Consider the following 13,322-nt stretch of genomic DNA (forward strand, 5'->3'; position numbering starts at 1 on the left):
TTGCAATGTAAGAAAAAGCATGCGCCGCAAAATATAACTAACCCTTAAATTGATGCATTTTAAATTTTTACTCCTAATCTTTCAGATCTCATCTTCAGGTGGTTCGTTTTCACATCTGTGAGGCGCTGAAGGTTTTAAAAGTAGATCATTGTTTAATTTGTCATCGTTCCCAAACCAGAGCATCGCTGCTTTATGTATGTGTGAGAACATTTTTATGGCAGTGTTTATTTGCTTTTGTGTTCGTTGGCTAAATACAAGCAGCTAAACTTGAGGGTTTGTGGAAAGATGGAGTTTCCGTTGGCTGGATGGAGAGGCTACTTTTAGCTTCGGTCATCACTCCCTGTGCTGGTCCAGACGGTCTCTCAGCTCTGACTGTCCTTTATATGACACATTATTTTAAAGGGATAAAAATCATTTAAAAAAAGTCCATAAATCTTTCATTTCACCATAGAGTGGTTTTAAAGAAAGTTTCTAATTATACGTTTGCCAGGGTGTGGAATGTGAGTTCCATGTCTGCGTGTGATTGTTGGGATTTTTGTGGCGACATGGTGCGTTTTTATTTGGGGTCTCCAGCTTCGGCGCTTTCTCCTTTTCAATGCCGCATTTTCAGTCAGCCGTTGCGTCTTTTCCTCATTTTTCTTTTGTGTCCCTCCAGGATGCTGCCTCTCGGCTCCCTGTCCGCGCTCCTCGTCCTGCTCCTCCTCTGCCCCCCTCAGCTGTCCGCGCAGGACCTGCAGATACGTCTGGCAGGACAAGGTCGGCGAAGTGCAAACGAGGGCCGTGTGGAGATCTTCTACGATGGCTCGTGGGGCACGGTGTGCGACGATGATGTGAATATTAACCTGGCAAATGTCCTGTGCAAGCAGCTGGGCTTTCAGCGGGGCCTCACCTGGGCCCACAGTGCCAAGTTCGGCCAGGGACAAGGTACAACCAGAGAAAAATAACTCTTGAGCTTCTGATTCTTTATGTCTCTTCATTTCTTACTCTCTGCTCCCTGTTCTTAGGTCTGATCTGGTTGGACAATGTGCGCTGTAAGGGCACAGAGCTCTCTGTGGCAGAATGCCATTTTAATGGTTGGGGAATCAATGACTGCACCCATGCTGAGGATCTAGGGGTGATTTGTAGCTCAGAAAGGAGACCCGGCTTCCCTGACGTTACTCTAGAAGAAGCACCTTCATCCCCATGGCAACAGCCAAACCAACAAAGAAGTCCAGCACCATCGCAGTCTCTGTCCCCTGCAGCTCCACCGGCTCCCCCGGCAAACATTCCCTCAAACCCCGCAAGAGGCCACGAGATCGCCCTTCATCGCAACCCATCCACCTCCTATCGCAGCAACCTCTCCCCTCGGGAAAACGGCCACGAGATCCAGATCCTGAGGCGGAATCGAGGAGGTTCAAGAGCAAACTACCAGAACAGGCCGGCTTTGCCGCAAGGACACCAGCTGCCCTCGCGCCTGGCAAACATCGAGACCTACAGGCAGAGACAGGAGACGATGAGGACCGGTCCACAGGCGATGAGACGGGAGGCAGAAGGGCAAGGGAACGGGGAGCCACAACCCCCAGCTCTCTCCCAGATCCAGTCTGAGAGGAGCAGCGACAGGCACCAGCAGTTCAGTGGGAACCACGTCGAAACAGATCCAGTTTATCCAGACATGGACCTGGAGACTGACACACAATACGCACAGGTAAAAACCGGCAACACACCCAGTCTGGTTTTGTAGGGACTTGAATAGAAACATCAGCTGTGCTCCTACAGCCAAGTGGGCATCTATAATTAGAGATGTACCTAAAACCTCAAACTTCTCAAAACCCAGTTCCTCTGCACCAGAAGGAGCTAAAGTTTAGTTGAGTTCAGCGGCTCATCTTCTTACGGAAACATCTCAGATCACAGGAAACCGACCCATTTATCACTCCTTTCCACTTGCAGACATCACAATTTCTCACTATTCTGTATACATCCTGACACGTTCCACAAACTCTGCCTTTGCTGTTTGTTTCCTTCCTGCTGTCCGCTGCACGACACGCCGATGATTAGAGGCTACGATGATCAAAGCGTGTCATCTTCTGTTATTCTAGTCTTGATTGCGTGCTGTCCGCTGCCCTTTATTCAAACAACGTGACAGTGTGTCGTGTTAGGAGAGCCGTATCTTATCGTCCCCCACATTCTGCATCACAAAAGCTAGATTAAAGTAGCTCACATCATTTAAAGTGGGGTTCTGTGGAACGGTTATAAACAACTTTCAGCTTGTTATAGATGTCTCGTTGAACCACCTCAGTTTGGAGAAATAAATCTTAATTCTGACCAGAGCTATGAGCTGATTGTCGCTCATCTCACAAGCTTAATAGCAGTTTATGCAAACGCACTGAATTTTATAGTTAATTACACAATCAAAGAGAGGCGGCGGCAGCTAGCTGTAACACTTCCAGTGCAATATGGGGCGCTTTCATTGAGAATGCTGTAATGTTTTTAATATGTATACATTAATGTTTGCATGAACTTCTATAAATATTCTAATTCACTTTGGCAGTTGTTGACTCAGTCAAAATGAAATGAATTCTGCAAAGTGAAGTTGTTGGCGGAGATATCTGCAGCTGGTAAGATGTTAATTGTTCATAGCTGCTTCACATAACCTCACTTTAGATGATCAGGGCAAAGACAAAGTCTTAAAAAAAGGATGAAAATCCCTGTTGGCAACCTTCCAGTGCACACCTAAATGATTAAAGTTAACGAAGGTTCACCTTTAATTGCCTCTTTGAACAACTCTCTCATGGACAGGGTTCTGAGAGGGCCCACTTAGAGGAGGCTCGTCTGCGTCCAGTCCTGTCCAGCAGCCACGGTGGTCTCGTGACAGAGGGAGTGCTGGAAGTGAAGCATGCTGGGAAGTGGCGTCAAGTGTGCAACCAGGGTTGGGACTTGAGCAGCAGCCGAGTCGTGTGTGGCATGTTGGGATTTCCTGAAGCCGAACCGTTGGACCAAACCCCCTACAGGTACGTATGAGAAACTGGACCGGGCCTGAGCGAAAGAGGGGATGAAACGAACAAACCGCCAGTCGTTTATGTATTTATGAAAAGGGTGAAAATGTTCTAACCACTTCACATCCCTTCACAGAATAGGCAGCCTCTGGTCTGAACTGCTGGTTCAGCTCCCGCTGTAGTAGAGGTTAGCCAAAACAGCTGTCATTACTGTAACCACAGCTGGCATGACTCGTCCACGATGGCATAATCCTGATCCAGCTGTCCGCCAGGTCTGCCTCCTCCATCCTCTGAGTGGGCCTTGGCTCACAACTCTAAAATAGTTCCTGAAAGTATATTATTAATGTCCCATCCAGACTACAAGATGATCATCTTACTCCTGGAGTGTGTCTTTGAGTGAAATCTAGCTTTCAGTACTTGGCTTCTAATCTCATATAATTAAGAAACATCCAAGTAAAATTGCGCTTAGCAGCATTTTTTAAATGATGGGTCCACCGAGCTGTAGATAGAGGCAGTTCATTTTAATTTATTTATGTAGAATCAGGTTCTAGGAATACAAAGATTCATTTTAAATGACCAAATATGTATTCAGCAAAGTTCAGTCAGGACATCTGGATGGTTACTTTTTTTATATTTTGTCGAGATATTTCGTCCTTCATCCAAAGGACTTCATCAGTCCGAGGAGCCACAAACAAACTCAGTCCTACAAGCAGCACACTCACATAGTGGGCCAACCAATTTGCTGGTGATAAGATGGTTTCTGGGGCCCGCCCTCTCCCCTGTCGACTCCTCTGAGGCAGCCATAGCTAAAGTAGTTCAAAACATCAAAGTCCATGCTCAATAATCCAGGTAACACATCCAACAACGTTCACTCAGGTCATCTGGACAGTTTCTTTTTTTTTTTAGATATTTCGTCCTTCATCCAAAGGGCTTCTTCAATCCGACAGGGGAGAGGGAGGGCCCCAGAAACCATCTTATCACCAGCAAACTGATTGGTCCAGTATGGGAGTGTGCTGCTTGTAGGACTGAGTTTGCTATGGCTCCTGGGATTGAAGAAATCCTTTGGATGAAGAGCGAAATGTCTGAACAAAAATAAAAATAAACCATCTAGATGACCTGACTGAACTTTGTTGGATTTTTACCTGGATTATTGAGCTGAAAAATATGTAGTTTAATTTTGTCCAATTATTTACTGTCTTTATCGATTTTCTGTAAGAAACCCTGTCTATATTTACGCTCCTACGTTGTAATTAGCCTTTCTTCCACCAATAGATCACATAACAAACGTCAAAAGGACAAATTAGCTTACTTTCTGTTAAATGTTTTGGATTTTAAATCTGTGTCACTGTTTTGTTCTTAAATCATGCCTTTAAACAGCAAACATGCAAACAGTCGGCTCTCATATTTATTTATTAAGTAGCTGAAACTTCAGCTTCAGCTTTTTGGTAATACAAACGTATTAAAAAGGGAATATTGGATCTACGTTCATTATATTATTCATTAGGTCATTAAAACTGCCTTGTTACAACTAAAAATAATTTCATAAATTGTTCAATTTATGTTTGTAAATCAGCTTCAAAGGTTTTAAAGTACTCCGTAAAATACAAAATTAGAAAAAAAAAAAGAGTCAACTTTTATTTATGAGTATCTCTGAGGTGACGTGTGCTTTGTAGCTAAATTTCATATTCATTGTAACTATCCATCCATCTTTTATCAACACACTTTTAATTTTCTGGGTTCACTGATGCCCATGTCCAGCTGTGCCAGAGGCGGGGTTCCCCATGGACATGTCCCAAGTCCATCCAAGTCATAGCCACTAGCTCATGTTTTACATTTAAAGTGTCCATCATAGTGCAACGTGAAACAAAAGCTATTATCTCACAAGTTGGAGATAGTTACAGACTCAAAACTACTCACAACTCACTGGCGACATGTCAGGAGTCTGAATACATGTTGCACAAACGTCTGGCAACATTCTCACGGCAAAATGGTAAAATTGTGATTGTCACTCACTAGTTGTTCGCAGCTCTCGTCTATGTCTCGCAGCAGAGGCACGACAGCTGAGAAATGTGTGAGCTGTTACGAGACAGTCATAAATATTCAAACACAACGTTTCCAAGACAGCCACATACATAGAAACTTTGTGCCAGTAAGAATCCACGTTGTTATGTTTATTTTGGATGTATCTCATCTTTCTTACTACTGTAATGAACTTTAAACACTTTTAATGGACTTATTTTTTACTATATCTTTTAGCAGGAAAAACTAATAAAATGAACAGAAACAGTTTGTAAATAGCGCTCTAGATTATGGAAACTAAATTGAGAGGGGTTCGAGACGGGTTCCAGATGCCCGTTGAGACAGCAGGTGTGTGGGGGGAAGTGGGGTTTGAATCACAAACTTTTACTTTTCTGTGCTTCAGCACGCAGTCATCTTTTCATAAGTCCTCATGTCTGATAAACAAAACTCATATCATCCATCAGTTGCATTGAGTAGTTGCAGTATATTGATATTTTAGGTGTTTAACTCTTAATCTGTCTAAACTTAGGCCTGAATTTCCACTGAAGCACCTACGCAAATTTTCAAAGCCCTCACAAACATACCATCAAAAACCCAACACCTCGTCTGCGCCCACATGCTAATACATCCCAAGCTATTTCCAAAACTACGTCCATGTGCACACACAAATACATACACACAAACTCATGCACAAGCAAACACAACCCTGTGTGTGTCCGTCTGCCCGCAGAGGTCTTTTTAGGGCTCGTCTGGCAGGACGACTGTACTGACCGACCGTCTGCAGAGTAACATCTGTCTGTGTGTGTCTCCAATAATTACCTCTTGTGTTGTGAAGAGCAGGACCTGAGCTGCTTCTCCTCAGATGCCCCATGTAGCGGTAAAAAAGTTAACATAGTGGTCCGTTTGTATCTGTGCTGCCATCTTGACCAGGACTCCCTGGAAGAAGAAAGGTTGTATCTCAGTAGGACTTTAAGGAAAACAAACAAAAATAATATTTTCTTAACACGTGTTGTGAGAAGCGTTTGGTAATTTTGTATTTTTTACTGAAAGGTTCATTACCAGAGCTTAAATTCAAATTAAAACTAGAGAAACTGCATTTTCTGTGAAAATGCAGTGTGAATGCTTATTGCAAAAGAACTTGCTGGAAAAACAGCTAAAATTTGCTAAAAAAAAAAAAAACACGCTGAAATTAACTGAAATTAGCTGAAATTAGCTGAAATTAAAGAATAGGGCTAAATTAGCAGAAGAAAGAAGACATATTTGCTGAATTGGTTTAATTTAGCAGAAATAAGCATAAAAAATAGGAAATCAGCTAAAAAGCTCAAATTAGCACACGCAAAAAAGCATCTAAAAAGTAGCCGAAAAGGCAGAAAAGAAGCTTTACTTACGAGAAGGAAGTGGAAAGAGCTGAAATGAGCTCAAAAATGTAGAATTGGCTGAAAAAAGCTCAAATTTGCATAAAAACAGCTAAATACTGAAATAGCAGCAAAAAGCTGAAACGGCTGAAATTACCTAAAAATGTTCTAAAAAGGTAGCTGAAAAAGTAGAACAAGCTTAAGTTAGCAGAAGAAAGTAGAAAGAATTCATGTTTGCCCAATAAGGCTGAAAGAAACAAAAATGAGCACACAAAGTAGAAATTATCTGAAAAAAGCTGAAATTGGAAAAAAATAAACATGCTGAATAGTAGCTAAAAGGCAGAAAGAAGCTGAAATTAGAATAAACACTGATGAAAAGTAGCTAAAAGGCAGAAAGAAGCTGAAATTAGAATAAACACTGATGAAAAGTAGCTAAAAGGCAGAAAGAAGCTGAAATTACAAGAAGGAAGTGTAGAGTGCACATTTTTGCTGAACTAGGTAGAAAAAAGAAGAAATGAGTGCAAAAAATGTGGAATTAGCTGAAAAAGCTTAAATTAGCATAAAACAGCTATATAATAGTTGAAATAGTAGAAAAAGCTGAAATTTGCAGAAATAAGCTGAAGGGAGTATAACAAGCTGAAATAAATTAGAAGAAGCACAAAAATGTTGTAGTTAGCTGAAAGAATCTGAAAGGAGCACAAAACAGTTAAAAAACAGCCAAAATTAGCTGAAAATGACTGAATTTTTTTTATTTGCAGAAGGAAGCTGAAAGAAGCTGAAGCAGAACAAAATGTGAAAGGAGCAGTAAAAGGTTGTAAACAGATCTAAAAAGTTGAAGGATGGAAAATGAGCTCAATTCATTTTCTATGAGAAAAAATGGTAGCAAAGGCTAAATATTGAAAAAAGCTAAAGTTGCACCAATACCAAAAGTCATAGCACCCTTCTCCTGCACGAGCTGAAGGTTTCATTTATGATTTGTTGAAATTACTTGAAAACTGCAGGACAAGAAACACGCCAAAAAACATATGAAAGAAAAAAAGGATCATTAGTGTGAATGCTTCATGAGCGTTCACACAGCTAATGTTTTTCTAGACAAGAGTTTAAAAAAAACTCAAAATCATGAAGAGAAACATCACATTGCCTTGCCAAGAATCCACCTTAAAGAAGCAACTTGTATAAAGACGAAGCAAGGCCATAAATGTTTGTTTTGCTTTTGGTAACCTCCACCCCATGTGGGAAATGACTGAAACAAATATTTTGTCCAGCAACAAACACATCAGAGGGGTTAGACGAGGAAAAATAACTTTAGCCAAGAAGCATCAGTCGCATCAGGTGGACCTGAAGGTTGAATTAGACATAAAAACTTAGTGGAGTTCAACGGATCCTAAACTTTTTTTTTTTTTCATCAAACTGAAATACTTCCACACAAACTGTTCGGGTTGTTTTGTTCTCAAACAAGTTTTCTTCATAATCATACACCCAAGAAAAATGTGTTTATGTTTAAAATGCCATTTTAACGCATCACTGCCAAGATTTATTGGAAAAACAACATTCTAACTCAAATCTGGAAGACATTTTTGATTTTCAGCAGGATGTTACCAACGAACATGAAAAGCTAAATTCCTTTGTAGTGCACGGAAGAAAAAAAAACACAGTAAAATTAAAGTCATTACAAACCAGAAAAAAAACTAAATGCTTTTGGGCAGAAGAACCACCTAGTGCAACTTTCAAAGTGACTCTGTGGGAAGTTGTTTGGGAGTGGTTACCAGGTTATTCAGGAAATGGATGGTTTAATGTGTCCACAGTCCGTTTTAAGCTGACGGTGTTTTTCTAACTTTGACCAAGTACTTTTAGCATATGAACCTCAACAAACAAGGAGTGGAATCTAATACTTCAAAATAAAATCACTTTAAAGCATCACTCATAGGGACAGGAGTGGATTATGTGAGACGTAACTCATCCAACCTCTAAAAACAGACTTTTCAGCTGATAAATGGGATCGAGATCAGGCCACTAGAGAAAAATGGGGCACATGCTCATTTTTCTGCACCACTTTTATGTCTAACTTTCAAACTTGTGAAAATAATGCGTCGTTTTATTCATTACTAATATACAGCACATTAAAAAACACTGTTCCATGTCAACTCTCTTGGTTGTTTACAAGAAGGTGTTTCTGTGTATTTATATGTGGGATTATCTGTCAATCTGGTCTGGTTTGGTAATCTCTTAGAATTTAAAGAGGATTTAAAGCGTTTCGCAACAGGAGTCGCTTTCCAAGATCAAAGTTCTTGGTTTTGGTTAAATATGATGATGACTTCCAGAATAAAATTGAATTGTCAGAAGCATCATACTGTATGTCTGCAACGTTGAAGGCTCGATTAGATCAGCAGGAAGGACATACAGTAGCACAAAATTGCATTTTATACTAATAAAAAAGGTTAAATCGTGTCATCTGGATCAGTTTCTGGGCAGTCTGAGCCTGTTTCTGTGAGTAGCAAGTTGGCCATGTGGCCTAAAACAGCTGATTGTACATGATGATCGATTGTTTTGTACATGTCTACTTTTGAGATTCCAACAGGAGGTTGGTTTGAAACAGTAATGAAGGCTAACAATGGGACAGAGCTGGTTGGCAGGTCGTAGACTGAGGAAGTCCTCTGGATGGGGGACAAAACTTTTCTCACTTGAAACTGATCCAGATGATACGATTTAACCTTTTTTGTTGCTATGTACCAGGATGATTGAGCTTACAGCCATTTATTTTGTATTTTATACTGTTTAGCTAGGGGTGTCGACACTCAGTGGTAACTCAGTTACCGGAAGGAGCCAAAATTTTAAAACTTTGTCCGAGGCATGGCCCACTTTCAGCTGATACAGTAACTCGAGTCAGATACCAGATATATTTTCATGGTTGCAGGTTCATGAACAAGAGTTTGATCTGTCTCACTTGACGTTACTCTTTCCACATCAGACTCAATAATGACAGAATGATCCAGCCGTCTCTCTGACGTCTAAGTTAGCCAGCTGGCAAGAGAAGTCTATAATAAACTATGTTTGTTTGTTTTTTTAAGAAAAAATGAGAAGACAATATTTTACATTTAAATTATCATCTTGGGGCACCAGATTTGGCCAGCGGCTCTTGAGTTTGACATATGAGTCTACATTGAGTACACCAACATCAAACGGTAGTTTTTGCACTTAGTTTATCAATTTATCCCTAATATTTCTGTTTCTCTTTGCCATACCAAGATAATGTGCATTCTAATTTGTTCAACTAAGAATGTCAAACTAAGTGATTTCAGTAGCATTTTACCATCATGAGTGGACTGTTACTTATGTAGATGTTTGGGCATTGATTCATCAAAACTGACCGGGTTATGGTTTTGTTTGCACAGTTTGAAGCAAATTTCACCGTTGTTTCATTTTTAAATGCATCCATCATCTTAAGACAGGAAACCAGCAAACAGTTTTGGTTATGATTATAGTTTATAGTTCTGGCTACAGTTAGCCGAGCAGCAATTTACCAGATTTAGTTGGAAAGGTGGGGAAGCAGTTGGCTGTTCCCTGTTTTAATTCTTTTACATGAGTCACAGTCACGGAGCAAAGGCGGGCTCTTTGAGAAGAAATTAACTGTGGCGTTGCAAAACTTCACTTGTTTTTAACATAAAATTTGCTCCGTTCAATAAAAGCATACTTTCATATACAAATATTTAGTTCAGTAAAATAAAAGTTGAACCAATCCAAGTAATGAGTATACCTGATAATGTTCTTAAATGCTCTAAAACCTTGAATCAGGTTTTCTTGGAGTTTCTGTCCTTTAAAATAGCCGTGATTATAGTGTAAGAAATCCCTGAGATCTTCCCAGTTCAGTCTGCTGCAAGCTTTTAGCTAAATCAGCACTTCCCTCTTCGTCCTAGTGTTTTTCTTTTCTTCTTTAGTCACAGCCTTTGTCTCCATCCCATTAAGTTCGCTCGGCTCATTTTTACAGATGTTTAAGTGCTCCCACCGCTTTGCTGCATGGACAAAAGGCAAATTCATTTCCAAGTTCCATTGTTTCATCACGTCCAGTCTCTTTGATGCCGACACCAACTTCCATCAGTTTCTCCAATTTACTTCCCACCTCCTGCTCTTTGTTGCTCCCGTTCCCAGCTTTTGTGAAGCCAGCGCTTAATGACTCTGTGGAAGTCGTGCTAAAACCAACTTTTTATAGAAAGGGCATCATTACGACCCCTTTGAGATGTGTCGTTTTTCCAGGGACGTTTGATTGGATCAACCAGGGACTGTTGTGGAGACAGTACGGAAACCTTCTTTTTCCCAGTGGAGCCCATTCGTCCAGTCTAGCCGCTCTGCGTGTGGTGCAGTTTCCTATAATAACAGGTTATCTTCGCCTTCCTAAGAGTCAGCCTTTCTTTCCACGGCGGCTTCTGGTGTCGTGTTGTCGAAGCTGCATTAAAAATCCAAGCATCAAGCTGGAAATCCAGTGAAATAAGAGTCTTCTTCTGCTGAAAATATTTCACTGAGCTGTGATCACAGCCTCTTTGCTGTGGTCCACAAACCTTCTTTTGAAATGGCTTAATAAGCAGCAGGGTCTTAAATCAGTTCCCATCCTGTCAGAGAAAATCACACTCCGTATTTTTAGCTCTCAGAATGACAACTAAAGCGTATCTGAAAACCAAAAGAACGTGCCTTTCCTCTCCCACAAACTTATCCCATCTCATAAAACCTGAAGACTTTCAGGCTGACATCACTTGTGCCATGTTACCCAGCATGCACTCCTGTCGTTTGGCAATGCCGGTTTTCAAACCGCTCCCTTCTGACAGAGAGCAGTCAGAGGGAGCAGATATGTATGTGCATATTTGCATGTCTGCTGTGTGTGAACCTACATGCTACTGCTGAACCGCAGAGCAGACACTGCCAAGCGGAGCAGGCAATTATATGGGTAGCACTCTCACCCATCATCCCCGCCTTCAAACCATGAACCAACACCCCCTCACAGTCTGTCTCTCTCATTTTGATTTACTGTTGCTTTATAAAAGACTTTAAATGGTGCAAACACACACACGCAACGTGTATATAGACTAAAACGCAAGTGTCTCACAAACTAAGGAACAAAAGATCTTCAGGAAACCTGAAAGAAAGTCCAGTTCGACAAAGTTCATGCTCAATAATCCTGGTAAAAAAAAAATCCAACAGAGTTCAGTCAGGTCATCTGGACGGTTTCTGTATTTGTTGAGACGTTTCGTCCTTCATCCAAAGGACTTCATCAGTCCGAGGAGCCACAAACAAACTCAGTCCCACAAACAGCACAATCCCATAGTTGACCAACCAGTTTGATGGTGATAAGATGGTTTCTGGGGCTCGCCCTCTCCCCCGTCGACTCCTCTGAGGCAACTATGGCCTCAAAACAAAAAAAGAAACCATCCAGAGGGCATGACTGAACTTTGTTGGATGTTTTACCAGGATTACTGAGCATGAACTTTGATGTTTTGAACCACTTTGGCTATGGCTGCCTCAGAAGAGTCAACGGGGGAGAGGGCAGGCCCCAGAAACCATCTTATCACCAGCAAACTGGTTGGTCCACTATGTGATTGTGCTGCTTGTGAGACTGAGTTTGTTTGTGGCTCCTCGGACTGATGAAGTCATTTGGATGAAGGACAAAATGTCTCAACAATAAAATAAACCGTCCAGATGATCTGACTGAACTGTGTTGGAAAGTGCTGTTCGCTTTATATTTAAGCACTAATGAACATTAAACAACTAAATTACACTCCGGCAAAAAGATGTTGCAACTGTTTGCTTAAAACAAATCTGTAACAGCTGATCTAGGTTTCCTGAAGAAGTCTTGTTTCACATTTTAACCAGTAGTGTTTCAATGTAACACCCTAAGACATTTGAAGGTTAGATGTAACACTGGGATTCACCATCTGTGGGGACCCTGCAGGAGTATTTTTCCTTATCCTCAGAAAATAATTTGAAATGATCAAAGAAAAAACAAAGAAGCCCATTACAAAAGTCAAATGTAGATATTCCAAACTCAAATCTGATGTTTTAACCCCCCATTACCCCTTCTCCTTCCACATCAGGGTACGTTCACTGACCTTCACATGAGCATGATCCCACAGTTTTTAAGTTTTAACATATATTTTAGTTTGTTATGTTGGTCCCAATACTGTTTCACATTAACACAGATATTTAAAATTTGAGTACACTAAGAGAGAACGATGCATTCACTGTTCTAAAAAGTCCAGCGGGCTCGGGATTCCTACTCTTCAATAAGCCCATCCAGCCTCAGACACAAACGCCAAATAACCAGAGGAAAAAACTAAGATTCTTGGGTTTTCCTCTTTTTTTAGATGGCTAAATATTTAATTGCATCATGGATCTGGTTGTGCAGTAAATTCCTCCTTTCTATACTCGGTGTTCTGACTCACTATATTCAGGCTGATTCATGAAAGGCATCAGTCACACTGCACCTGTCTGTGGTTTCACTGGCTGATGGAAGTGGTCAGCTCTGCTGTTTCAGTGCACGAGAGCGTGCCCAGACTCAGGGGGCCCCCATCCTCTGCATACACACCATTTCCCTGTTGGCTGTAACTCTAGTTTAATCCAATACAAACAAAACCAGACACAGAATAGGGAATCCTGGTAAAGCTGGCAGACCTCAATAAGGCTTCTTGCAGAAATTGATTCACAGTGATCTAGTCATACTTTTACTCTTTTTCCATGTGGACTCGTAAAACCAGACATTCACTACAGACTTACAGTGAATGTCTGTCTCAGTGGAATCCTCCCAAAGAGGGAGATGTCTGGACATCCCTGCTCAAGCTGCTGCCCCTGTGACCGGACTCTGACTTCAGGACAAGCAGATGATGATGGATGGATGGATGGATGAATGGATGGATGGATGGATGGATGGATGGATGGATGGATGGATGGATGGATGGATGGATGGATGGATGGATGGATGGATGGATGGATG

The 13,322-nt window shown here is 41.1% G+C and overlaps 1 protein-coding gene across 1 annotated transcript in view; it reads left to right on the plus strand.

Moving 5' to 3' along the window:
- The first annotated feature begins 656 nt into the window (after window positions 1–656).
- Window positions 657–13,322, plus strand: part of LOC119422791 (lysyl oxidase homolog 4-like) — a 27,491-nt gene continuing 14,825 nt past the window's right edge. Inside the window, exons 1-3 of the mRNA XM_037690190.1 lie at window positions 657–924; window positions 1,005–1,684; window positions 2,776–2,987. Coding sequence (XP_037546118.1) covers window positions 657–924; window positions 1,005–1,684; window positions 2,776–2,987 — 1,160 coding nt within the window. The remainder of the gene's footprint in view (window positions 925–1,004; window positions 1,685–2,775; window positions 2,988–13,322) is intronic.

Source organism: Nematolebias whitei, chromosome 16 (assembly GCF_014905685.2).
Source record: "Nematolebias whitei isolate Nwh7 chromosome 16, NemWhi1, whole genome shotgun sequence".
Taxonomy (NCBI): Eukaryota; Metazoa; Chordata; class Actinopteri; order Cyprinodontiformes; family Rivulidae; genus Nematolebias; species Nematolebias whitei.